At 51.2% G+C, this 24,179-nt stretch overlaps 1 protein-coding gene across 8 annotated transcripts in view; it reads left to right on the top strand.

The window, feature by feature from the left end:
- RPS6KA2 (ribosomal protein S6 kinase A2) overlaps positions 1 to 24,179 on the top strand; it is a 334,507-nt gene that overhangs the window by 243,070 nt on the left and 67,258 nt on the right. For 7 of the 8 annotated variants that reach the window (XM_061428531.1, XM_061428534.1, XM_061428535.1 and 4 more), the window contains 4 exons: positions 415 to 531; positions 8,975 to 9,056; positions 21,381 to 21,461; positions 22,543 to 22,622. In XM_061428531.1, the coding sequence (XP_061284515.1) occupies positions 415 to 531; positions 8,975 to 9,056; positions 21,381 to 21,461; positions 22,543 to 22,622 (360 nt within the window). The remainder of the gene's footprint in view (positions 1 to 414; positions 532 to 8,974; positions 9,057 to 21,380; positions 21,462 to 22,542; positions 22,623 to 24,179) is intronic. The other variant, XM_061428539.1, reaches the window with a different exon arrangement.

The raw sequence follows: 24,179 nt of genomic DNA, 5'->3' as shown, positions 1-24,179 counted from the left end.
ATAAGAAGGAGAAGGAGAAAAGAAATCCCCATTTCACAGACTACTTCTGCCTGTGGACAGCCCTTCAGGCCACAGAAGTGTAGACACTCACACACTCAGAGGGTCGTTTGGTTCTGTGGTCCCCACCTTCTTCCCTGTCCAGAATTTTGCCCAAATTGTTAAGAAGGAGGATGGATTTCATGGAGATATTGGTAAGACCACACAACACAAGTCCATGCAGAAAAGACACAATTTAAGGCTCACAAACAGAATCATTGGTACAAATAAGCAAGCAAATTATGCAGAGCGCCGTGATGTCACAGCTCGTAACTCCAGTCCTGAAAATCCATAACCTACCCAACTCGTGGTAACTTGAGAGGAGGACGAATCCAGAGGAGCCCCTTGATATGCATTTCTGTCGTTCTTCTCTTGCAGGAAGAGGGCATTGTGAAGGAGATTGACATCAGTCACCATGTCAAAGCGGGCTTTGAGAAGGCCGACCCTTCCCAGTTTGAACTGTTGAAAGTTTTGGGACAAGGCTCCTACGGGAAGGTAAGTGAGTCCATGCTTCCCTCCAAATGGGCCTCATTCCGCTGCAGCTGGTGCCCCACGTCAGGGCGAAGGAGAGATGGCAGAGGTGCCCCCTGAGCCCGGGGAAGTGTGGGCCCAAACTAATGGAGTGAGGCAGTGCCCACTTGGCAGGCCCCATGGCAACAGGGGCCGTGGCCTCACTGCGTGGCCGGAAGCCCGAGACAGTGGAGCCGGGCTTGGGAACGCTGCACACACCTCCCCACTTGTAGCTTCCACGAGCCTTTAGTATATCTCCGTGCTGCGGAGGGTCCTTGAGCTTGAGCCATACATCTTTGGGAAGTACGCACTCCACAGGTATTTTTCAAAAAGAAAGAAAAATAAGAACAGGGAAGAAAGCAGTGGAGAAGGCAGTGCCCTCTGGGACCCACTCCCGTAACTGTCACCCAGGGCGGCAGGGGGACAGGGCCTGCAGCCTGGGTCCCCTCCCACCCTCCTTGTAAACGGTGTGGTTATTCTGCTTCTCCAAGCCTCGATTTCCCCACCTGTAAAATGGACATAATAGGAACTACTTTCTATAATTCTTCTGTGGATTAAATAGCACATGACTCCCATCTAGCAATTGGCTGTGATGAATCTGTGCACTAGAATTGTTCATTTCAGGACATCCCTGGGGATCCAATGGTTAAGAATCCACCTTCCAACGCAGGGGACACAGGCTCGATCTCTGCGCAGGGGACTAAGGTCCCACAGGCCTCAGAGCAACTAAGCCTGCCTGTCTCAATGACTGAGCCCTCACTCTAAAGCCTGTGCTCTGCAGCGGGAGAGGCCCCTGCCCCACAACTAGAGCAAACCCAAGTGCCAAAGGCCCAGTGCAGCCAAGAAGAAGAATTGTTCATTTCTTTTCTTTTTCACCTTCAAATTAAAACGAATACTGATTCCTCTCAGGAAATAAGAAATAGTTGTCTGTTCACATAGGACTACATCCATATGCAGCAGGATATCAGCAGATCTCTCACGAGACTGGGAAAGTTGTTCCAGGGCCGTGCTAATTTCTCTGCATCCTTGGTGTATCTGTTAGAAATTACACAGACTTACGGTTTCTAGAACGTGAGGCCCTGAGATAAACCAGGAGGCCAGCCTTTCCCAGAGTTTAAGCAGGACAGGGTCCTGGCTTTTTGAAGTCACTGTTTCTTCCTGTATGGTATGTGGATATTCATCAGATTTCCCCTTTTTTCCTAGGACTTGGTGCCAAGATGAAATCTGGCCCATGTTGATTTCATGTAGGATTAATAGTATGTTGATGTTGTTCTAGATAATCTCTTGCAGACCACGGAAATTTGCTTGTTTGTGAAATCTCCCTTTTGGCATTCTTAAAAGGTAGAATATTTTTATTTTTCTTTTCCACATGGCAATGTGGTAGCAACATGTATTTTTATTAATACTAGTATATCTACAAACATGTTCGCTTGAACCATATGAAATTACCAGTATTCAAAATGCGGTAACCTTCAAAAATGGCAATTTCAAATGGTTTTTAGGCATTTAGTGAAGTAAGAATGTGAAGATTTCAGTCTCTCGGGGTCAAAAGTTACCAACATATGGAGGCAGACCTGCTTGTGTGGTTGTGGTTTGTCTTCCCATTAATTAGAAAGGCTGGGAAAGGGGTGTGTGTGTGTGAGAGTGTGAGTGTGTGTGAGAGTGTGTGAGAGTGTGTGTGTGAGTCAGTTGCTTCAGTCACGTCCAGCTCTTTGCAACGCCATGGTGTGTGGCCCGCCAGGCTCCTCTGGCAGGAGAATCCATGGGATTCTCCAGGCAAGGATACTGGAGAGGGTTGCCATTCCCTTCTCCAGGGGATCTTCCCGACCCAGGGATCGAACCCAGGTCTCCTGAATTGCAGGCAGACTTTACGGTCTGAGCCACCAGGGGGCAGGGGGGTAAAGAACCGTGACAGGGAAATGGACAGGCACGGAGCCCGCCGCTCCCACCACACACGCCGCCCACCACTTGCTTCCCAAGGATGCGCAGTGTCAGCTGCATCAGCTCCATCCTCTCTCCTCGGTGATGGAGACCTGGACGCCCTGGCAGGCAAGCCCAGGGCTGCTGGGCAGGTGGTGGTTGACTGTCTGGGCTGTTGTGTGACCCTGACTTCACTGAGCACCCCTCCGCCAATTCTCAAGGTGTCTAGAAGCAGAAGAGATGGAAGATGCTTTCTGAGGTCAAGGAAAATGGATCTGAGCCCGTCCTTTCAATACTCGACTAAACAAAAGCTACGTTGACAATGCCTTCCTCAGAAAAAACACCTTTTCCAATTTCCTGCAAATTTTTATTTTAAAAACATTCTTTGGGAAACAAGTAAAATCCTGGTATTAGGCAGAATCCCCTTGGAATGATAATGTGCGTAACACTGAACTCTTTTCCTTCCCAGCTATGATTATGTTGTTGCTATTGTTCAGCCACTAAGTTGTGTTCAACTCGGCAACCCCATGGACTGCAGCCCTCCAGGCTTCCTTGTCCTTCACTGTCTCCCAGAGTTTGTTCAGACTCGTGTCCATTGAGTCGGTGATGCCATCCAACCATCTCATCCTCTGTCATTCCCTTCTCCTGCCTTCAATCTTCCCCAGCAACAGGGTCTTTTTCAGTGAGTCAGTTCTTTGTATCAGGTGGCCAAAGTATGAGAGCTCCATCTTTAGCATCAGTCCTTCCAGTGAATATTCAGGGTTATTTCCTTTAGTATTGATTGGTTTGATCTCTTTGCAGTGAAAGGGATTCTCAAGAGTCTTCTCCAGCACCACGGTTTGAAAGCAATCAGTTATTTGGTGCTTAGTCTTCTCTATGGTTCAGGTCTCACATCCATACATGACCACTGGAGAAACCACAGCCTTGACTATACGGACCTTTGTCAGCAAAGTGATGTCTCTGCTTTTTAACACGCAAATCTGTCTGGATTTGTCAGAGCTTTCCTACCAAGGAGCAAGCGTCTTTGAATTTCATGGCTGCAGTCACTGTCCACAGTGATTCTGGAGCCCAAGTAAATAAAGTCTGTTGCTGTTTCCATTGTTTCCCCATCTATTTGCCATGATGTGATGGGACCAGATGCCATGATCTTACTTTTTTGAATGCTGAGTTTCAAGCCAGCTTTTTCACTCTCCTCTTTCACCCTTGAGAGGCTCTTTAGTTCCTCTTGGCTTTCTGCCATTAGAGTTGACATCATCTGTATATCTGAGGTCATTGGTATTTCTCCCAGCAGTCTTGATTCCAGCTTGTGCTTCATCCAGCCCAGTATTTCGCATGATGTGCTCTGTGCATAAGTTAAATCAGCAGGGTGGCAATATGCAGCCGTGTTGTTCTCCTTCACAGCCTTGTCACGGCAGAGGGGCTTGCGTAACTCAGTGAAGCTATTAGCTATGCTATGGAGGACCACTGGAGACAGAGGAGTCATAGTGGAGAGTTCCGACAAAGCGTGGTCCCCTGGAGGAGGGAATGGCAAACCACTCTAGTGTTCTTGCCGTGAGAACCCGTGAACAGTATGAAAAAAAGCCATGATTATACGAAACATAAACAAGTAAAGCGTAGAAGATTAATATCTTCTGATATTAATAAATAAAGAGATAAATGGATTAAAAGTAAAGCAAGTAAATGGAGAGAAATAAAAGAGGCAGTGGCATCTCCTGCTTCTGCTGCTGCTAAGTCACTTCAGTCGTGTCCGACTCTGTGCGACCCCATAGACGGCAGCCCATCAGGCCCTACCATCCCTGGGATTCTCCAGGCAAGAACACTGGAGTGGGTTGCCATTTCCTTCTCCAATGCATGAAAGTGAAAAGTGAAAGTGAAGCCCCGCAGTCGTGTCTGACTCTTAGCGAACCCATGGACTGTAGCCTACCAAGCTCCTCCGTCCATGGGATTTTCCAGGCAAGAGTACTGGAGTGGGGTGCCATTGCCTTCTGTGAGTGGCATCTCCTACAGATGCTTAACCTTCATCCGCTACAGATTCCCCAGCTCAGCCAGTGGCTGTGCGTCTGCCTCAGTGGGAGGTGGCTGTGTCTCCATGTGGCTCGAGGAAGGGCTTTGCAGAGTCGCGGCTGAGCTGCTGGAGAGGGGTTCTAAAAATAAAAGGAGGAAGGTCGTGAAGAGTCACCTGGATAAAGTGCTAGAGATGCCGCTTCCATCTTTGCTGAGATTGACGGGTCGTTTGGGAACTTGTTTTCCTGCGTCAGAATGTGTTCCTGAATCAGGAAGGAGGGAAGAGGCGAGAGGTCCAGGATGCCACGGACAAAAGAGCTCTCCCTGAGCGGACAGAGCCCACGTCTTCACTGTTACTTCCACCTTTTAAGTCGATTGTTACTGTCTTTTGCTGTTTCTCTCGAGGTTTGTCTCCTGGTAGCTACTCTGCTGGCCATAGGACCGTTCCTGCTACATTTCTTCTAGGACCTGGTGTGTGGCAGGAGCCTGACAAATATTGGGAGAATAAGGTTTTTTCCTTGTCTTTTGAAGTCTTCTTAAAAATAGATAATTATGAACAGCCATTTTTGTGTTTGTGATTTAGTCACTAAATTGTGTCCAACTCTTTGCAGCCTCCTGGATTGCAGCCCTCCGGGTTCCTCTGTCCATGGGATTCCCCAAGCAAGAATACTGGAATGGGTTGCCATTTCCTTCTCCAGAGGATCTTCCCAACCCAGGGATCCAACCCAGATCTCTTGCTTTGCAGGCAGATTCTTTACCATATGAGCCACTAGGGAAGCCCTATAAATAGCCATTCAGTTTAGTCTTTCAGTGGTGTCTGACTCTTTGTGACCCCATGAATCGCAGCACACCAGGCCTCCCTGTCCATCACCAACTCCCGGAGTTCACTCAGACTCACTTCCATCGAGTCAGTGATGCTATCCAGCCATCTCATCCTCTGTTTTCCCCTTCTCCTCCTGCCCCCAATCCCTCCCAGCATCAGAGTCTTTTCCAATGAGTCAACTCTTCGCATGAGGTGGCCAAAGTACTGGAGTTTCAGCTTCGGCATCATTCCCTCCAAAGAAATCCCAGGGCTGATCTCCTTCAGAATGGACTGGTTGGATCTCCTTGCAGTCCAAGGGACTCTCAAGAGTCTTCTCCAACATCACAGTTCAAAAGCATCAATCCTTCGGGGCTCAGCCTTCTTCACAGTCCAACTCTCACATCCATACATGACCACAGGAAAAACCATAGCCTTGACTAGATGGACCTTTGTTGGCAAAGTAATGTCTCTGCTTTTCAATATGCTATCTATGTTGGTCATACCTTTTCTTCCAAGGAGTAAGCATCTTTTAATTTCATGACTGCAATCACCATCTGCAGTGATTTTGGAGCCCAGAAAAATAAATAGCCATTACCATCCATCATCTCACTTTTAAAACCTGAAATGCAATAAACAAAGGTTTATGTGACTAGGTCTCTGCAAGCTTTGACATCTTGTAAATTGAATCTATGGCTCAGACTGTAAAGAATCTGCCCACAATGCGGAAGGCCTGGGTAGGATCCCTGGGTCAGGAAGATCCCCCGGAGAAGGAAATGGCAACCCACTGCAGGACTCTTGCCTGGAGAATCCCATGGACAGAGGAGCCTTTCGAGCTGCAGTCTTCGGGGTCACAGAGAGTCAGAGATGACTCACACACAAACTGAATCGTAGTGGTCAGCTGCCGTGTGAATGTGGTTCAGCATGGACTTAAGTAGACGGTATTCTCTACTCCTCTGGAGAAGGAAGTGGCAACCCACTCCAGTATTCTTGCCTGGGAGTGGGAATGCTCTGGTTTCTCCACACGGCCCACGGGAATGCTCTGGTTTCTCCGCTCGGCCCCCTGGGCACTCCTGCCACAGCTCTGACCGCCTGTCGGGAGGCTCCTCACCAGCTCCCAGACAGAGCTCTCTGGGCTGGGACAGGAGGCCCGGCGCCCAGAGAGGCCCAGGTCCCCGCAGCCAAGCAAACACTCGTGTGATGCACACGTGCACAGAGGCACGGCCCAGGCCTCCCATGGTAAAGATTCCCAGGGACGCTGTCGTCCAGAACCCGGGAGCGTAGCGTGCCTGCTTCTCGTTGCCCGAGATTTGCTAGAATCCCAGCCCCAGGGGCAGCGTCTGTCCCGGGGAGCGACACTGTCCTGCCCGCCTCTGCCCTCCTTTCTGCTGGGCAGAGGGCAAGGGGTGTTCCTGTTGGCCTGAGTGCCCCCTGGGCTCTGGGTGACAGTGGTCACAAAGGGGCAGGGTGGGGAGTTCCGGGTCCGGAGGCAGCTGATGCTCCCAACGGCAGGCGATGACCCCAGGAGCTGATGCGAGGAGGGCATCCCGGTGCTCTGCCAGACGCCGACCTCCTGACATGCCTCATCTCCCGGGGGCGGGGTGTGTCTCACGTGGGCGGGGCCGAGTCTCCCATGGGCGGGGCCGTTTGTCTCCCAAGGGCGGGGCCGCGCCTCCCAGGGGCTGGGGTGTCTCCCGTGGGCGGGGTCACGTCTCCCGGGGGCGGGGCCGTCTCTCCCGTGGGCGGGGCAGACTGGTCTGCGCGGCCGTCAGGCCCCTGCTCCCCCACCTTCGTCCCCGTGTCCTGAGTCCGTCTCGGGTTGGGGGTGAGGATGCAGCCCCTCCTACAGCCCCACACTTGGGCGTGACTCCTGGAGCCAGAACCCCATGCGTCTCAGAAGGCTGGTGAGGGCCCCCGTCAGGGACACGTGGGCAGCACCCCTGCCTCCTGGACACATGCCCTCTGTGTGGGTGTCAGTCATTCCCGCAGCTTTTTCATCTGTTGGGAACTACTGTTAGAAAAATTGGACACTGTTGTTTCTGTCTGCACAGAATGTACTTTTCTTTCCTACTGGATACCCTAGGTTGGTTGGTTGGTTTTTCACTAACCTCATTCAACAATTATGAATGTGACTCTTAAGCTTAGCCTCTCAAACAGTTGTCTTTTCTTCTTGGTTTTCCCTCACAAAACATGTCAAAATGTGTTCCAGAAAATGTTGTTAAGTGTCCACATGAGAATATATATAAAAGCCATTTAGAACCAGCTCTGTCTGTAAACTTCAGCTACTCAAAGCTAAAACATGGATGAGGAAAGCTAGAGAACCTAGCTTCTGGAGGGTCAGAGTCTGGCCTGTGTTGTCTGGCAGGGACTCTCAGGGTAGCTTCACTATGGATATTTACAGGGCATATTTACAATAAACCAAGTGATCTATCTCCCTGAAAACTTCTGAAGAGAGTTTGCTTTTCTGAACAAGTGTTCTGTTTTTACAAAGGAAGGTGCTATTCTAGTTCAAAACTGGCAAAGGAGTACATCAAGGCTGTATACTGTCACCCTGCTTATGTAACCTCCATACAGAGTACATCATAGGAAATGCCAGACTGGATGAATCACAAGCTGGAATCAAGATTGCTGGGAGAAATATCAACAACCTCAGATATGCAGATGAAACCAACTCTAATGGCAGAAAGTGAAGAGGAACTAAAGAGCCTCTTGATGAGGGTGAAAGAAGAGAGTGAAAAAGCTAGCTTAAAACTCAACATTCAGGAAATTAAGATCGTGGCATCCGGTCCCATCATTTCATGGCAAATAGATGGGGAAATAATGAAAACAGTGACATATTTTGTTTGCTTGGGCTCCAAAATCACTGCAGATGACTGCAGCCATGAAATTTAAAAACGCTCGCTCCTTGGAAGGGAAGCTCTGACAAAGCCATACAGTGCATTAAAAAGCAGAGACCTCACTTTGCTGACAAAGTTTCATGTAGTCAAAGCTGTGGTTTTTCCAGGAGTTGTGTACAGATGTGAGAGTTGGACCTTGAAGAAGACTGAGTGCCAAAGAACTGATTGCTGTCAAACTGTGCTGGAGAAGACTCTTGAGAGTCCCTTGGATAGCACGGTGATGAAACCAGTCAATCCTAAAGATCAACCCTGAATATTCACTGAAAGGACTGATGCTGAAGCTGAAGCTCCAGTACTTTGCCACCTGATGCAAAGAGCTGACTCATTGGAAAAGACCCTGATGCTGGGAAAGATCGAGGGCAGGAGGAGAAGGGGATGACAGAGGATGAGATGGTTGGATGGCATCACCGACTCAATGGACATGAGTTTGAGCAGGCTCCAGGAGCTGGTGATGGACAGGGAGGCCTGGCCTGCTGCAGTCCATGGGACTGCAAAAAGTCGGACACAACTTAACAACTGAACAACAGCAGCAATTACCTCTGATGTAGTGTTTCACAGAAAGAGAATGGTGCCCAAAACAAATATAATTGTTAAGATGAACACATAGCTTGAGTCCTCATAGGGTTGTACTAAATTAGATGAAACTTTTTTAGATGTTGGAGGAGATGTTACATTTAAGTTTTTCCTATAGCATATTTATTTTATTGGGATTTCCCACACTCCCTAGTGTGCCCCCTTGTCAGATCAAATAAGGAAAATGAGTCTGCCGTCTTTAACAGCTGCAGATGTCCTGTGTTCTCTTCCTTAGGTGTTCTTGGTGAGGAAGGTCAAGGGGTCAGATGCTGGACAGCTCTACGCAATGAAGGTTCTTAAGAAGGCCACCTTGAAAGGTGAGGGGTTGCAGAGGGCAAGACGCGCCTCACTGTGGTTGACCCTCTGCTTGTTATGAGGGAGTATAGCCCCCCTTTTAGTGTTGCTTGACTCCTGTATGTTGACACATTACTCTCTGATTGATAATACACAATACAAACATGTCCCTGAGTATTTAACGTCTCCTTAAAAAACGTGCACAGTCTTCGGAGGGAAAACCACACTGTGTAAATACCACCCTCCACATATGCTTGGCTGTGACGTGCCGTTTGTGGGAAGGAGCCCTGAGGAGGAGAGCAGAAGCAGGTTGCTTCGGCTGTATTGGGCGACAAAGCAGCCTGAATCTGTCCATCAGGCTGGATTGCTCAGTTTTAAACAAAATGTGACTCACGACTGTTTTATTTCTCTTTCATCCCCCGGACTGGGTTTTAGAAATTCAGTCCACCTGATTCCCTCCCTCTGAACTCCTCCCACCCCACCTCCCAGCCAAGAGTGTGCACATAACACAGGTCAAAATAAGCTGTTATTTGAAACCTCTGTTCCAAGGGCATGGTCATGTAGGCAACAACATGCAGAACGGAGCACCAACTCCATCTGCTCTGATCTCCTCCTGGGGTGAGGGAGGGATCCCGGGTCCTGAACGGTGAGAGAAGGCTGAGCACACAGCACCTGGTCTGGACAGGTGAGGTGACGGGGTCTGTACTCACCCGTGCTCTTCACGGGGCAGGAGGACGCCCGCCACGTGCGACCTCACTCACCGTGCTCTTCACGGGGCAGGAGGGCGCCCGCCACGCGCGACCTCACGGGGCTCCCGGCAGGTGTGGAGCAGGCCGCAGGGGCTGGGAGGGGCAGGCTGTGTAACAAATAACAAGAGAACAGGGTGACCCCTGGTTCCAGGGAGAATGTGGGGGGTTGTTAGAACAGTTCTGTGGGCTGGCAGGGCAGTGAACCCGTTAGGCTGAAGACCAGATGGGGCACATCAGTCCGGCTCATGGGGAATCCCAGGGCCGGGAGCCTTTTCCTGTGGTCCGTTCCCAGCTCTGTGTGACCCCGTGGACCGCAGCCCGCCAGGCTCCTCTGTCCCTGGGACTCTCCAGGCAAGAACGTTGGAGGGGGTTGCCATGCCCTCCTCCAGGGATCTTCCCGACCCGGGGACCGAACCCATGTTGCTTACGTTTCCTTCACTGGCAGGCGGGTTCTTTATCACTAACGCCACCTGGGAAGCTTTCCAGTAGGGTGGGGGGCACATCAGACAAAGGCAGGAGAAGTTGTGCTTAGGACTTTGGGGCCTACGAAACCCACAGACGTCAAAGCAGGTCTTTCTTGAATTTTTAGGTCTTATATCACAGTGTCCTCAGCGCCTGCGTGCAGGAGGCAGTACAAAATAATATCATTCTCTACCTTCAGGGCGGGGCTTCCCTGGCGGCTCAGGCAGTAATGTGTCTGCCTGTAATGCGGGAGAACTGGGTTTGATCTCTGGGTCGGGGAGATCCCCTGGAGAAGGAAATGCAACCCACTCCAGTATTCTTGCCTGGGAAATCCCATGGATGGAGGAGCCTGGTGAGCTACAGTCTTTGGGGTCACAAAGAGTTGGACACGGCTGAGCGACTTCAGTGGTTCACTGGTTCACCTTCAGGGCACTTCCTGTCTAGCTGGTAAATAAGATATATTTTTGAACAACATATAACCAATAAGATAAGATAGGAAATGCATAGATCAAATTATATATATATATATATATATAATGTCTTAGGTAGAAAGGAAGAAAAGAGTTTTTCGAAAGTCTTCATTCAAGAAGGATTTAGAAGGTGGGTGAGACTTAATATATTAAAAAATATTTTATAGGAAACAGGAATCAGGGTGACATTGTCAGCACAGCCCATGAAGAAAATATGGAAACTGTACACTTTGGCCAGACTAGAGCCTGCATCAGAATCGTCTGTGCGTATTTGAGGAATGTTGTTAAAAGTAATTCCTAGTCCCCACTCCTGACCCACTAAATCATAATCTCTTAGGGGCAGAGCCTCGAGTTTGACTTTTCTAACAAACTGCCCCAGTAGCTCTTTTGTGCACAGAAGTTTTGGGGTCTCTGATGTAGGCATTCAAGTTTATTTTAGACCCTGGAGTTTTAATTCAGCCACATAATTTAAGCCATGCTACTTATAGTGAACATTTTTTATTGTAGCAGTAATAACATTTCTAAAATTGTTTGTCAGTTGAACTTGGCCAAGATCTCCATAATAATATAATTTTAAAGAATCATTCATTGTTAATAAAAGATGTATAGAAAATAAAGCATCTTTTGACTTTCTATCCCTCACTTAAAATAATCTCATCACCAAACAGCAGTTTCATAGAAGTAGAAAGTCAGATTAGACTTTTTTTAACTCCAGATCATCAGAATGTCTAGAAAATGAACAGCTTCTCTGGCACTTCCACAAAAGTTAACAGAGTTAGCATATGACTCAACTATTCCAATCCTTTGTATATAACCAACAGAAATGAAAACATATGTCTACACAAAAACTTGTACATGAATGTTCATAGCAGCATCGGTCAATTCACAGTAGACAAAAAGTGGACAAATGCCCAATATCCATCCACTGGTGGATAAATAAAGTACGGTATGTCCATACAGTGGAGTATTATTTAGCAATCCAAAGAAATGAAATACCGATGCATCGTTGGCCCGGATGAACCTTGAAAACAAGGTTCTGGGTGAAAAGAAGTCAGTCACAGCGTTGCTCGTGTTGCAGGATTCTATTCAGATGAAAATCCCGCAGAGGCGAACCCACAGGGGGGAAAGTAGCTGAATCGTTGCTGGGGGCTGGGAGGTTAGGGAGACAAGGATGACTGACTGGCCGTGGGTTTCTTTTAGGGGTGATGAAAATGTGTTATGACTGACTGTGGTGATGGCTGCACAGCTCCGAACATTCTGGAAACCACTGAGCTGCACGCTGTAGCTGGAGGGATTGAGTGGTGTATGTTTTCCAGTAAAGCTGCTATTTTTAGAAATGTCAGCTGCTGCATGACATGGCCATTTGCTAAAACCCACACTTTCATCCTCAAAGCAGAGAGGTGCACTCTCTCAGACACAGGGCGGGCAGCTCCCTGTGGCTGAAGACACGGCAGGTCGAAGCAGGCACCTTGCTAGGCCACCCTCTGGCCGAGTATCCCAGCGGTCCCCTGCCATCTCCCCTCATCCGCACATCCCGTTAACCTCAGCAGCAGGCGCTCAGCACCTGACCTTGCTCCCCGCCCTCCCAGGTGGTGACTGCTCCTTCTTCCCATCGTGTCCTTCCTCCTGCCCCCAAGGAAGAAGGGCAGGCAGCGGGGAACCGGAGCCACGGGAACCTGTGTATCCACCCTGCTTTCCTTGTTCCGCCCGTCCGTTGATCTCAGCCTCGACCTCTTCACTCCTGTGCAAACACTCATCTCAGTGATTTTAGCCTCGTGGGTACGCGTGCATTCACATTTGTTTATAATCCGATTCAGTGTCCTTGAGAAAGTGCTGCTGATCCAAGGTTACACAGGTTAGGCAGGATATGAGATGGTGTTACAGAACAATCGAGACGTTGTTGTTAATAAAAGCGTGAGTGTCTCCATGAGTACAGGTAGATGCCTGTGTGTTACAAATAGCGAGTATATGTCATACGGGTAGGAAATGAGCCAAAACAAAAGCAGCCGTAGCAGCATCGAGAGCTTCTATTTTCATCTCTATATTCCGTATTTTAACTTTTCAACAAACAACATGTTTGACTTTGTATAACATGAAGTTTTTTTTGCGTAATATTCCAGAACAATATGCTTGACTCTGTGAAATTCTTTCTACATTGTGAGAATGGGTCACGTAAGCGTAAAGTCAGAAAAACTTCCCACTTTCTTGTGCTCCTTTCAAAGCCAGCTTTCAAACCAAACATTTTACGTCATCTATCTCGACTTTTCATAATGACCCATCACCAAAGAACAGATTTTTTTCCCCCAGACATGCAATCAGAACTTGTTTTCCTAAGAGAAAATATAGAAGTTTTACAAAACAGTCCTTTGTGTGAGGTGGTGATTGGACACGTCAAAGGGAGACCAGGTACACGTGGCCAAGTCCTCTGAGCCACCGAGGGGGCTTCTGACCTTCCCAGAACTTCCTTTCCCCTCACGTGTGGAGGAAGAGGGCTGTTGAGGTTTGTTTTGGCTCCAACATCTCTGCATCCATCAGCCTGAGAGATTCAGATATTCACAAGCCGTTCTCGATATATCCTCAAAGCATCCCCGGTTTGCAGGCTCGTTAGTGAGTCAGAAGAACGTGTTGGAAAAGCAACATGTGTAACAGGGGCCCCCTCCAGGGTGCAGACAGCACCCCAGGAAAGTGCACCCGAAGAGCGAAACTGTTTTGAGAGGGGGAAACGGAAGGAGGCCGGGAAACTCGTGGAAATGACTGCAAACCTCCCGATCGTGTCTCAGGCACGCAGGTGACTGCTCCGTGTGCGTGACGGAGCGTGGCTGTCATTTGGGTTCCAAGTAACCTGACAAGCGGAGAATAGTCTCTGACAGTTCTGTTTCATCTTTAAATGAGTTTGGAGGTGTCAGGCGCCTGCCCCCCTTTCTGTAACGAGGCAGCACGCCATTTCTGAGGAAAATGTCAACTGCCGAAGCAGCTGACGGGTGACAAGCCCGCGGGAGAGCCGCCCCGTCCCGTCCGCACCCCCAGCCCCCGCAGGCCCCGCCAGCGGGTGGTGCTGCTCGCACCCCGGCTGCTAAAGGAGCCTTTCAGAGTGTTCGGCGTCTCTAATTGACAGCGTGTCTGTGTTCCTGACTCAACGTTGACTTACCACAGGTGACAGCTCTAAATAACGAATCCCTGAGGCCGACACCCTGCCTGGTGTTGCAGGGGAATTTGATTTAAAAGACCACGTGCTCCCAAGCCTGAGCCCAGAATGAAGCAGGATGGGTCTCCGTCCCCCGTGTAGTGACCAGCCAGCGGGGATGTCACCCACGTTCACAAGGTGGTTAACAGGCTAACAGGCTGGAGTGCCCTGCGCGACGCTTACAGAGCGCTGGAGTCACGTCAGGACGTGGTCTGGGCATGAGAATACGCGTGTCCCCTGTGCCCCGCCGGTGAGGGGACACTTATGCGGTGGCTGGGAGCGCAAACACTGGACCCTGGGGTTCCTTCTGGCTGTGCCACCTCGGGTAACCCCTCCTGGCCGCCACTCCTACCTAACTGAGATGATGGCAGCGACAGCACCTCCCTTACAATGCTGCTGATGTGAGGGTTAAACTCGTCCATGCACGCGAAGTGCAGCCATCACAAGGTTCAGAGTCCCTCCCTTCATTTCTGGGCCTCTTCTCCTTGGAGACTGGCTTTGGAGGTGTGTCTCTTCTTGTCCAGGCTTGCTTTAGGTCTGATGGAGTGCAGGAAGGAAGAGGCGGGTTGGGCCTTCATCGCCATCTGTTAGAAAGACGAACGTCTGGGCTCAGTCCTGGTTCCTCCAGCTCCGTGTGGAGCCTGTGATGGCGCTGGGCGCCACAAGTCACGCTAGTTACCAAGGATGCCCGGCACACGCTGGGGACCACAAGCACCCACCCCAGGACGGCTCCTCCTGTTGAATTCTCATTTTAGTGAGAACTGATGAGTCTGAGTAAACTCCAGAAGTTGGTGATGGACAGGGAGGCCTGGCGTGCTGCAGTCCATGGGGTCAATGAGCGACTGAACTGAACTGAAATGAAACATCTCTCCGTAACGTGGAGACAGCTTTTATTCTGCGGTATGTCTTTACCGTGGTAGTCTTCCGACAGGACTTCACTGTGTTCTCACACCTAACTTTCCAGCTCTTTTCTCTATAAGTCAACTTTCTAAGCCCAGAGGAGATACACATTTCCTACTTTGAAGGAAATGGCTTGTGACCTGTTGATTCTAAAGGAAAAAGTATTGTGGCAAAATCTCGATGTTTAGCAAGTAACTGATAGACTGTCCTGGGCACCTCGTAGGTTTCCTGGCAGCTGCAGGTAGGTTCCAGCAAAAGCCTGGCCAGGAGAGAAGAGGGCGGGTCCCAGCGGCGCCTTCTGAGCCTCTCGGGGTGTCTCTCGGACCGCAGGGCTGGCCCTCCTCTATCCTTTGTCAAGGAGAGCTCTGACTCCATCCCTGGAGCGTCGGCAGGTACAGGACAGAAATGCATGGATCCTGTTCACAATGACTACATCGCGAAGCCTAGCCTACTGGGTTTCAAGCCTCAGAATGTGTTTCGGGCACCATTCTATTTCCTTTTCTCTTACACTAAGATGCTTTGTTTTAAAAGCACTGCCTTAGAAACTGAGCTTCAGTCAGTGCCTGAGTCTGAACAGACGTTATTTTCATGCTGATTCCTTTCTGGCCTTTCATTCACCTTTGGATGGTTGCAGATTCCTCGTCGGGGGTGGGGGGGGGGGGCGCAGGGGGAGGGGGTAGTCAGCAGATTCCAAGCCCACGAGTTCAGTGCCCTTGCTGATGGTGTTAGCTGCATTTTATGATGAGGAAGTCGAGGCGCAAGGCAGTGAAGCCACACACTCAGAACCGCGTGACTTGGAGCTGGTGACATCTGGGTTCCACGTTCATCCCCTCCCAGGTGAGGGGCACCTGGGACCAGCCTTGCCCCCCACCCACAGGGTATCGTTTCCCCATCAGGAAGCCTCACCGCGCTGCCCCTGGGGTGTTCCCTGTCCAGGGGACCTGTTTTCCCAACGAGTGACCTAAGACCAAAGCGCTTCAGCTTGGGACACGCCTTGGTGTCCTGATGTGCGCCTTCCTACCAGAGCTGTATTTCTCACACTGTAGATAAAAAGTAGGGAACACGTTTTTTCATTTGCTTGCATCTTTAATGCCTGTAAACGTGAAAGCATAACAGACTGAAGACTTTAACACTCAGAGTCTCTGGCAAAGAAGTTAGTTAAGTAACAAGTAACCATGGCAGTCTGGGCTCCACAATCTAGATTGCTTTAGAGAAATGGAAAGGCAAGTCTTGAGCAGTGGTGCCTGATATGATTGTCAACGTAGTTGACGCTTAAATTTTCGCCATTTCGGGTCTTCTCCCTTTTTTTTCTGGTGTGATGAGCAGCACAGCTTCCCCTGGGAAGCCCCTCTGTGCTGTGTACTTGACCTTTGAAGGCTAAAGGATCCTGTGTGAAGATGGACTTTTATTCTGCATTCAGGGTCTGCTCAGGGCAGAATTTCAGATCCGGCAGGATTTTGAGGACAGAGCCGGGAGGTGGTTAGTGTGGTCACTCAGCCGGGCAGAGGCTGAGTTCATGGCCAGCCGGGTGTCCGGCTCCAGTTAAAAGGCTCAGGCCTCCCTGTGACCGCGGGAGACGCAGGTTCGTGTGCCCTGTGCTCCCCGGGGTGCTGCTGTACACGCACACATTTCCCGCCACCCAGGCCTTCCTGAGGTCGCCTCCCACCTGGCCATTTGTCATTTTCACCGTGACTGAAGAGACCACACTTGTTTCTATCTCAGCCGTCCTTTTCTTTTGAAATACAGTGTCTGTATAATAGAATACAATGTGACATAATGATATGATACGACAGGATGTATAATGTAGCGTAAAAACAGTGTAATTAACGGAGGTTGGTTACAAAAGCAGCCATGGAAACCAGGTCCTAATCGCCCACGGGGGTGGTCTGAAGTATGAAAGATGCTCATCTTTCCCCAGTGTCTGCTGTTTGTGGCATGTGTGTGCGCACTCAGTCACACGTCCGACTCTTTGCGACCCCGTGGACTGTAGCCCGCCAGGCCCTTCTGTCCATGGGGTTCTCCAGGCAAGAATACTGGAGTGGGTTGCCGTTTCCTCCTCCAGGGGATCTTCCTGACCCAGGCACTGAACCCACATCTCCTGCATTGGCAGGCGGATTCTTTACCACTAGAGCCACCTGGGAAGCCCCTACGATTTATTAGTGAATCTCAAAATAGCCTAGAACATGAGGATTTTTTGCATCTACAGTGTCAAGCCCCACTCGATTCTGGACTCACATGTGGGATACCAGAGAGTAGGCATCTCAGGGAGACGCTGGCCTGGCTCCAGGCGCTGAGCTGGTCTGGATCCACCCAGCAAGAGATGGCTGGGGGACATTTCGCCTCTCCGGACTCACATGTGGGATACCAGAGAGTAGGCATCTCAGGGAGGCGCTGGCCTGGCTCCAGGCGCTGAGCTGGTCTGGATCCACCCAGCAGGAGATGGTTGGGTGACATTTCGCCTCAGGCTGTGTGAGTGTTTCATCATTTCTGTAACCCTCGGACCCGGTAACAGTGGAAGGATGGAGGAAGCACCTCTCCGGGCTCCTTTCTTTTCTTCTGCATCTCAGTCTTAGGACTGAAAACCCCTTGGAATCCTAAGCCTCCAGAGGCAGCATCAGAAGCGAGCCCCTTGCTGTCATGTCAGTTTCTTTCTTAGTGCAGGGACGGCTCTGCAGCTGCCCGTCAGGTGGCCAAGGCAGCATTCCAGGCCTTTCGCTCCATCACCGAGGGCCCGAGTGACAGCCACCACCCCGAGCGGGCGGGCTGTGGGCCCTGCAGGGCTAAGCCGGCACGTGCAGCCCCAGGTCCCTCGTCGCCTTCGGAGGGCTGGCCTCCCACGCACGGTCTCACCTCTGAAGGGCCGTCCGTGGCACAGCTGTCCTTCCGGTGGTGTCAGCCCGACCCAGTCGCCCCCCTGGTCAGCCGCCTGCAGTGGCCCAGTCCTGCCGTGGGCCTGCCCAGCCTTTCCCTGGTCCTGCCGCCTTGGAGCCCGTGGGTTGTGTTTCGCCCGTTGATGCCCTGGGGCCAGTCTCACAAACCTGTTGGTGAAAGCGTGGTCCCCAGACGGGCGTGTTTATCAGCGCTGCGTTAAGTTCACTGTTGGGCTGGCGTCTTGGTTTCTCCTCTGTTTGTTTAAGCACAGTAAGAGTATTATGTTTAGTATGATGTATTTAGGCTCCTGGCCCTTTTGCCGTTTGTTTCAGATAATCTCGAAGTTTTTTGTTAGCCTTTTGATTTTTTATGACCTTTCGGATGGAAACTTGTTTTGTAACTGAGTCTCTCACTCTTTCCTATGTTACTTCTTTCATTGCTTTTATTTAAAAATAAAGAAATCCCCACCCAAACCTCAGATAAGTATTTGATTCATCTTTTTTTCATTTTCATGGCTTTTAAAAACACGTACCTCTCTAATAGACCTGGGATTTATTGTGTAAAATGTAGAGAGGGAATATATATTCATTTTTCCGCTTTCACTGGACAAACCTTAGAAATCTGAATATAAGGTGTCTTTTTCTGATTCTGTCCCCAGGCTTGTTATGACCTTTTGTTTCCGTTACGAACACCATCATCAGCTGTGTGACTAAGCAGTGCTCCTCATTCCAGAGAGATCTGAGCTCAATGATAATAGCATCAGCCCTATTTAGAGAATGTTTCGATTTTCCTATCCGGAGTCAGAGAGTGAGCTTTGTGAGGAGATGGCAGGGAGGGTGTAGGAACACAGCATCCCCTCTCCCTGGCCGCTTGCTCCTCTGGATCGCATCATTGGTGGCGGGGGCGGGGGGGGGGAGGGGGCTTCTGCCGGAGGAGGACTTCCCGGGGGGGCAGACAGCAGTCTCCCGTGGCCCTCCCCAGTCTGCCTGGCTCCCTGAGGTCAAGGACACGGCCCAGGAGCCTGAGTGCATCAGACAAGGCTCCCCCCGAGGAGCTGCCCAGAGAGGCGTCCTGCCTGCCCTCGTTGGGGAGCGGGCAGCCCCTGGCCCCCGGCACTGGTGCGGCCCCCCGTCCTTCCACGTGTCTCGTCCAGGGTCTCCTGCTCAGACTGGGAGGGTGTGTGGAGGGGCATCGTCCTGATCCCACCGCTCACGTGCCCTTCAGGGTCTGCAGCCGTCCTCCTCTGCGTCTTCTACTGAAGGAAGGGATTCGGGGTCTGTTTCCCGAAACCCTTTGGTGTTGCCACTGGCAGAGCCACCGGAGCCTGTAACCCGGGACAGGCAGGAAATGGAGCGACTCCTTGTACCGTGTCCCCGGGGATTGTCTTGCTTGTCCCCTCGCTGGTTCTCCTGAGCAGCGGCAGAGCCGGGGTCAGAACTATTAGGGATTCAGCTAGACACACACACACGTTCTTTTTTATGTTCTTTTTTGCTATGGCTTATCTCGGGATTTGACGACGGCTACCCGGTCTCCAGCAGGACCTTGTTGTGTATCCATCCTGGACGTTTGTTTGCAAACTGCAAGCAGTTTGTTTGCCTGTTCTAACCCCAAGCTCCCAGTCCATCCCTCCCCACCACCCCCCACCTCTTGGCAACCATACTTTCATAAAACTAAATAAATAAGAAAGAACTACCGGGTGGTGAGTGAGCTTGGGCTGGGGGTGCATCCTGATGGAGCCGTTCGGATTCTGCCACAGGGCGTCCTCTCTTGCAGCCGCAGTCCTGTGTAAGTAGAATCGTATGGTGCTTCTCCTTTTTTGTCTGGCCGACTTTGCTTAGCATAGTGTTTCTAGGGCTTATCCCTGCTGTAGTGTGTGTCCGAATTTTATCTTGCAGGGCTGAGTAATATTCCACCGCGTGGCCACGCCCCCTTTTGTTTATTCAGCCATCCATCAGTAGGCACATGGGTGGCCTCTGTCTCTTTTGCTCTTGTGACTAACACTGCTGTGGATATGGGTGTGCGCAATCTGCTGGAACCTCTGCTTCGGTTCTTGGGGAGTGGGTGCGCTGGGTCCTGTGGTATTTCTGTGTTTAACTTTGTGAGGAGCTGCCAGGAGGTTCTCCACAGGGGCTGCACCGTTTCGCCCTCCCACCAGCTTCTCCACATCCTCACTCATGCTTGTTATTTTCCATTTTTTGTGTGGGTTTTTTCCCCCTATTATAGCCATCCTTTGGGAAGGACTTCTTAAATAAAGGGCTTCCCTGGTGGCTCAGATGGTAAAGAATCTGCCTGTAGTGCAGGAGACCCAGGTTTAAGTACATGTCAAAAGGCCAAAGAATGAATGACTTAAATACCCGATTCTGAGGGTGACATTCATCATACTTGCCACACTTAGGAATTCCTGAGGGAAGTTTCTGTCTTCACACACACGGGGCCGTAGGAGGTCACCTGGACACTGCCCTGGGTGTACCAGTTTGCTCGTGGGAATCTTGGCATTGTTCTTACTCTCAAGCAGTGACTTTGTTTTTCATTTATTTTTGCCTCAAAACTTATTCCGTCTGTGTTCCCAGACGGCTACACTTTGGACAGTGTCAGCACTGAGAAGAACGATACTGTGATTTGTTAGAACAGACTCATGTTTTAAAATCCATAGCTCACAGTTATCCCCAGGAAGAGTGAGAGAAGGGGTGTTCCTCTTGATTCCTAGTCCCATCGGAAATGAGAAAATGGCTGATTTGTGACCCTAAATGACCTAAGCAAGGACCGTATGCAAGCTAACTGATGAAGAATCGTAAGGGAACCCACAGGCCATTCAGTACTAAAATGTCGTCCCTCAGGCTACTGCTTACTTACAGAGCGACCTGTGCGTCTTTCCAGTGGGAGGCGGGTGACCTGCCGCCTTGACCCAGCGGAGTTCAGCGCCCTGAGCAGAGGTAGCACAGCACCCTGCCCCACCCACTGCCCCTGGGGCCTGCAGCGTCACCCCGGAGGTGTTTTTGCCAAAAATGTTTGGCCTCAACCTTAAAAAGCCTCCAGACCTAACCTTGGTTCATAAGAAATATGGGAGTTATAGCAACCAGTAAGGCAATAATCAGTCACAACCGGAGACGATCTACAAGAAAACTGGGCTTAACCCTAAAAGCCCACAGAAAGCGCAAGGAGAGAAAGATGTGGGGCCATTTTATTCCAGAAGCAAAAGGAATAAGGAAATGCAACCATTAGAGGTGCTGTGTGAACCTTGACAGAACCCTGTGCTGGAAAATAGCAGCTGTGACTGACCTAGGGCAGGACTGGGATGTGGACGGGGAGCTGGATGATGTTATGGAATGAGGGTTAGTTTCCTCAGGGGTGGCAGTCGTGTTCGGGTTATGTAAGAGACTGTCCTCTTCTTAGGAGATGCTGCGTGTGTTATAAGTGCACTTGGGGTGGAAGGTCATGGTGTCGATGATTTATTATCAGACTTTTGGCTAAAACGTGTGTATGTGTGGGGAAGAGAGGGCAAGAGAAAATGTGTCCGAATGTGAGCAGTTGTTGAATCCAGGTGGAGGCTTCAGGAGTGGCCATTCAGCCTGCTCTTTAAACTTCTGTATCTGTTTGAGAAGTTTGTGACAAAAAAAAGTGGGAAATTATCTATATCTAAAGTTTTGTGTCCCACATTCTCCAGAACCTGACTCCTGCCTTTGAAAGTCTTCATTTTTTTCTGTCTTGCAGTTCGGGACCGAGTCAGGTCAAAGATGGAGAGAGACATCCTGGCAGAAGTGAATCACCCTTTCATCGTAAAGCTTCATTATGGTCTGTGTGTGCTCAGTCATGTCCGACTCTTTGCGACCCCCTGGACTGTAGCCCACCCGGCTCCTCTGTCCATGGGTTTCTCCAGGAAAGAATACTGGAGCGGGTTGCCATTTCCTACTCCAGGGGCTCTTCCCAACCCAGGGATGGAACCCAGATCTCCCGCCCTGCAGGCAGATTCTTCACCAGCTGAGCCACCAGGGAAGCCCTGTGTTTCTAAAATCCCAACATTATAAGCTCTGGCCTTGACGTTCAGTAAATGAAGTTTCCAAGTGTGTGGGGGTGTCAGCGCCCCTCCAGCCAGACGCTCTGTGTAGGACACAGATGCCACGTGATGGGCCAGCGGTAGCATTGGACTGACTGTCCGGTGGCCGCGGCATTGCTTTCTCTTGACCCTCACGTGCCCGCAGACCCCTCTGACCGAGGCGTGCCCTTGCTCGTGGTGGGCGGGGGCGGAACCGTAGACCGCACGCCCCTACCTGTGGCCCTCGGGGCCCAAAGCGAGGACACGAGCCCCACGGCCACCGGGTGCAGTAGCCAGGCTGTCCCATCCCCAGTGCGGTCCTCAAAGGAGGAACGGGCAGTGGCGTCCTTGAACCCTGAGCTGCACCGAAGCAGCTCCAGAGAAGGGCAGGGTGGTCCCGGACGGTCCAGTCGCCCTGCCCCTCCCCAGGCAGCTCACAGCAAAGCCGACTCTCCGACGACACCCAGTTGGCCCGGTGTTCACAGGGGTGGTGAGAGCACGGGGAACCACTGACACTTTTCCCTGCATGTCGTTCAATCCCCTTAGTGATTGAGAAAGAAAGAAAGGGAGGGAGTGGGTAGGAGAGGACAAGAAATAGTCTCCAGACTGTTCGTGAGAAGCGCAGGCAGAGCTCTTTGCCGTGGGCCCCCTCTCCCCGAGCGCTGCCCCCCACACTGTCCACCCTGCCCCAGGCCTGCGTCTGAAATGACTCAGTGTTAGAGACCACACGGTGCTGTCTGAGCCAAAGACAGACGGGCTCCTAGCGCTCAGCGCTGGCCCCAAGGGATGACGGCCACCCCAGGCACTGTGAAAAACGCTCTCACCTCTCTCCATCTGCAGCCTTCCAGACCGAGGGGAAACTCTACCTGATTCTGGACTTCCTGCGCGGAGGGGACCTCTTCACCCGGCTCTCCAAAGAGGTACACAGTGTGGGCTGGGGGGCTGTGGGTGGCTGCCTAGAGTCTGCAGGACACAGAGGGGTGGCAGGAGGGGGCTGTGTGTGAGTGTGTGTGTGCATACATGCACATGTATGTGTGCCAGGTGGCATGTGTGTGTGTGCGTGTGCAGTATACGTGTGCACGTGTGGTGGTGGGGTGTGTATGACGTGTGTATAGGTGTATTACTTGTTTTAAAGAAGTCTCGCAAGTCACACGGAGAAGAAATCTGTTGTCCTCGAAGAAAGCGTTCGTCACTCAGTGATGTCCAACTCTTGGCGACCCCATGACTGTAGGCCGCTAGGCTCCTCTGTCCATGGATTTCCCAGGCAAGCGTACTGGAGTGGGTTGCCATGCCCTTCTCCAGGAGATCTTCCTGACCCAGGGATCGAACCCAGGTATCCTGTCTTGCAGGCAGATTACTTACTGACCGAGCCACCAGGGAAGGATCTTCAGAAAAGAGGCTTCCCATGACCCCCGTGGAGTTCTCCACCCACCCTTGTGTAGAGCAGATGGAAACTTGGTCATGTCACGTGGGAAAGACTATTTCACGGGATCAGTTTCCACTGTAGGAAGATGCTGTTAACACGGGGACCACACTTCCTGGGAGGGGCGTCTGGGGCGTCCAGTTAGGGCTGCGCGCGGGAGACCTGCGTGACCCCAGCCACTTCACAGCCCCAGGGCTTCTCCTTGCCCCCAGTACCTGACGGGAACCTTCTAGAATGTCTTGAGGCTCAACGTGGAAGCTCTCTGGCTCCTGCTTCATGGGATGGAAAACCCAGTCTCCTGCTCCAGGCAGGGGTGACTCTGGACTCTTCGTCCTGATGATTGCGTGCGGTTTCCCTTACTCAGAAGAGAGGGCGGCGGCGTTGGTCACGATGCACCAGCAGGTTTGCGACCCTCTGATGCAGCCTCGCCCCCGCCGTGGGGCTCCTCCTGGCCATAACAAAGGGTTCAGCTGCCCGCTCCCTTTCCTCACCACCCACTGGCACAGCAGGAGAGCTGTCCACCCTGCATGACACTCCGAAGTGAGCAGTCAGTCACGGTGGGGCAGGGTGCGGTCCCTGAGACCTCAGGCTGCCCTGTCTCTCCATCTCCCACCGGACCGCCAGGTCACAGCACAACAGATGTATCGGGCTCTTTGCATATAGACTGAAAGCATGGCTTGGAGAATCAGGTCCAAGTTCTCCAAAAGCTCTCTGGGAGCGGGTCTCTGGTCCTTCAACCTGCCTCCCAGCTGAGCTCAGTTTCCAGAGAGGCTGGATCGTTGAGGCTGGCGTTTCTCTCCTGGCGCCTCTTGGTCTGCTCCCCGACCTTGTCTGCAAGAGTCAGGCTGCCTCCACTGTGACGCACGCTGTCGCTGGGCTTCTGGACCAAAAAGGCAACAACGGTTAGCAAAAAGCCCTACCGTGGCTCCCAGTGGGAACACGTAAGGCTCCTGGAAGACCCTGTATTTCAGAGCTGAAGTGAAGTTGTCCGGTGTGGGCTCAACAGGGTCTCAGAGTTCACGGACACACGGGAAATGAACGTTACCCTAACTCT

Source organism: Bos javanicus, chromosome 9 (assembly GCF_032452875.1).
Source record: "Bos javanicus breed banteng chromosome 9, ARS-OSU_banteng_1.0, whole genome shotgun sequence".
Taxonomy (NCBI): domain Eukaryota; kingdom Metazoa; phylum Chordata; class Mammalia; order Artiodactyla; family Bovidae; genus Bos; species Bos javanicus.
Note: the sequence above shows the minus strand (reverse complement) of the source record. Positions and strands in the feature narration are given on the sequence as shown.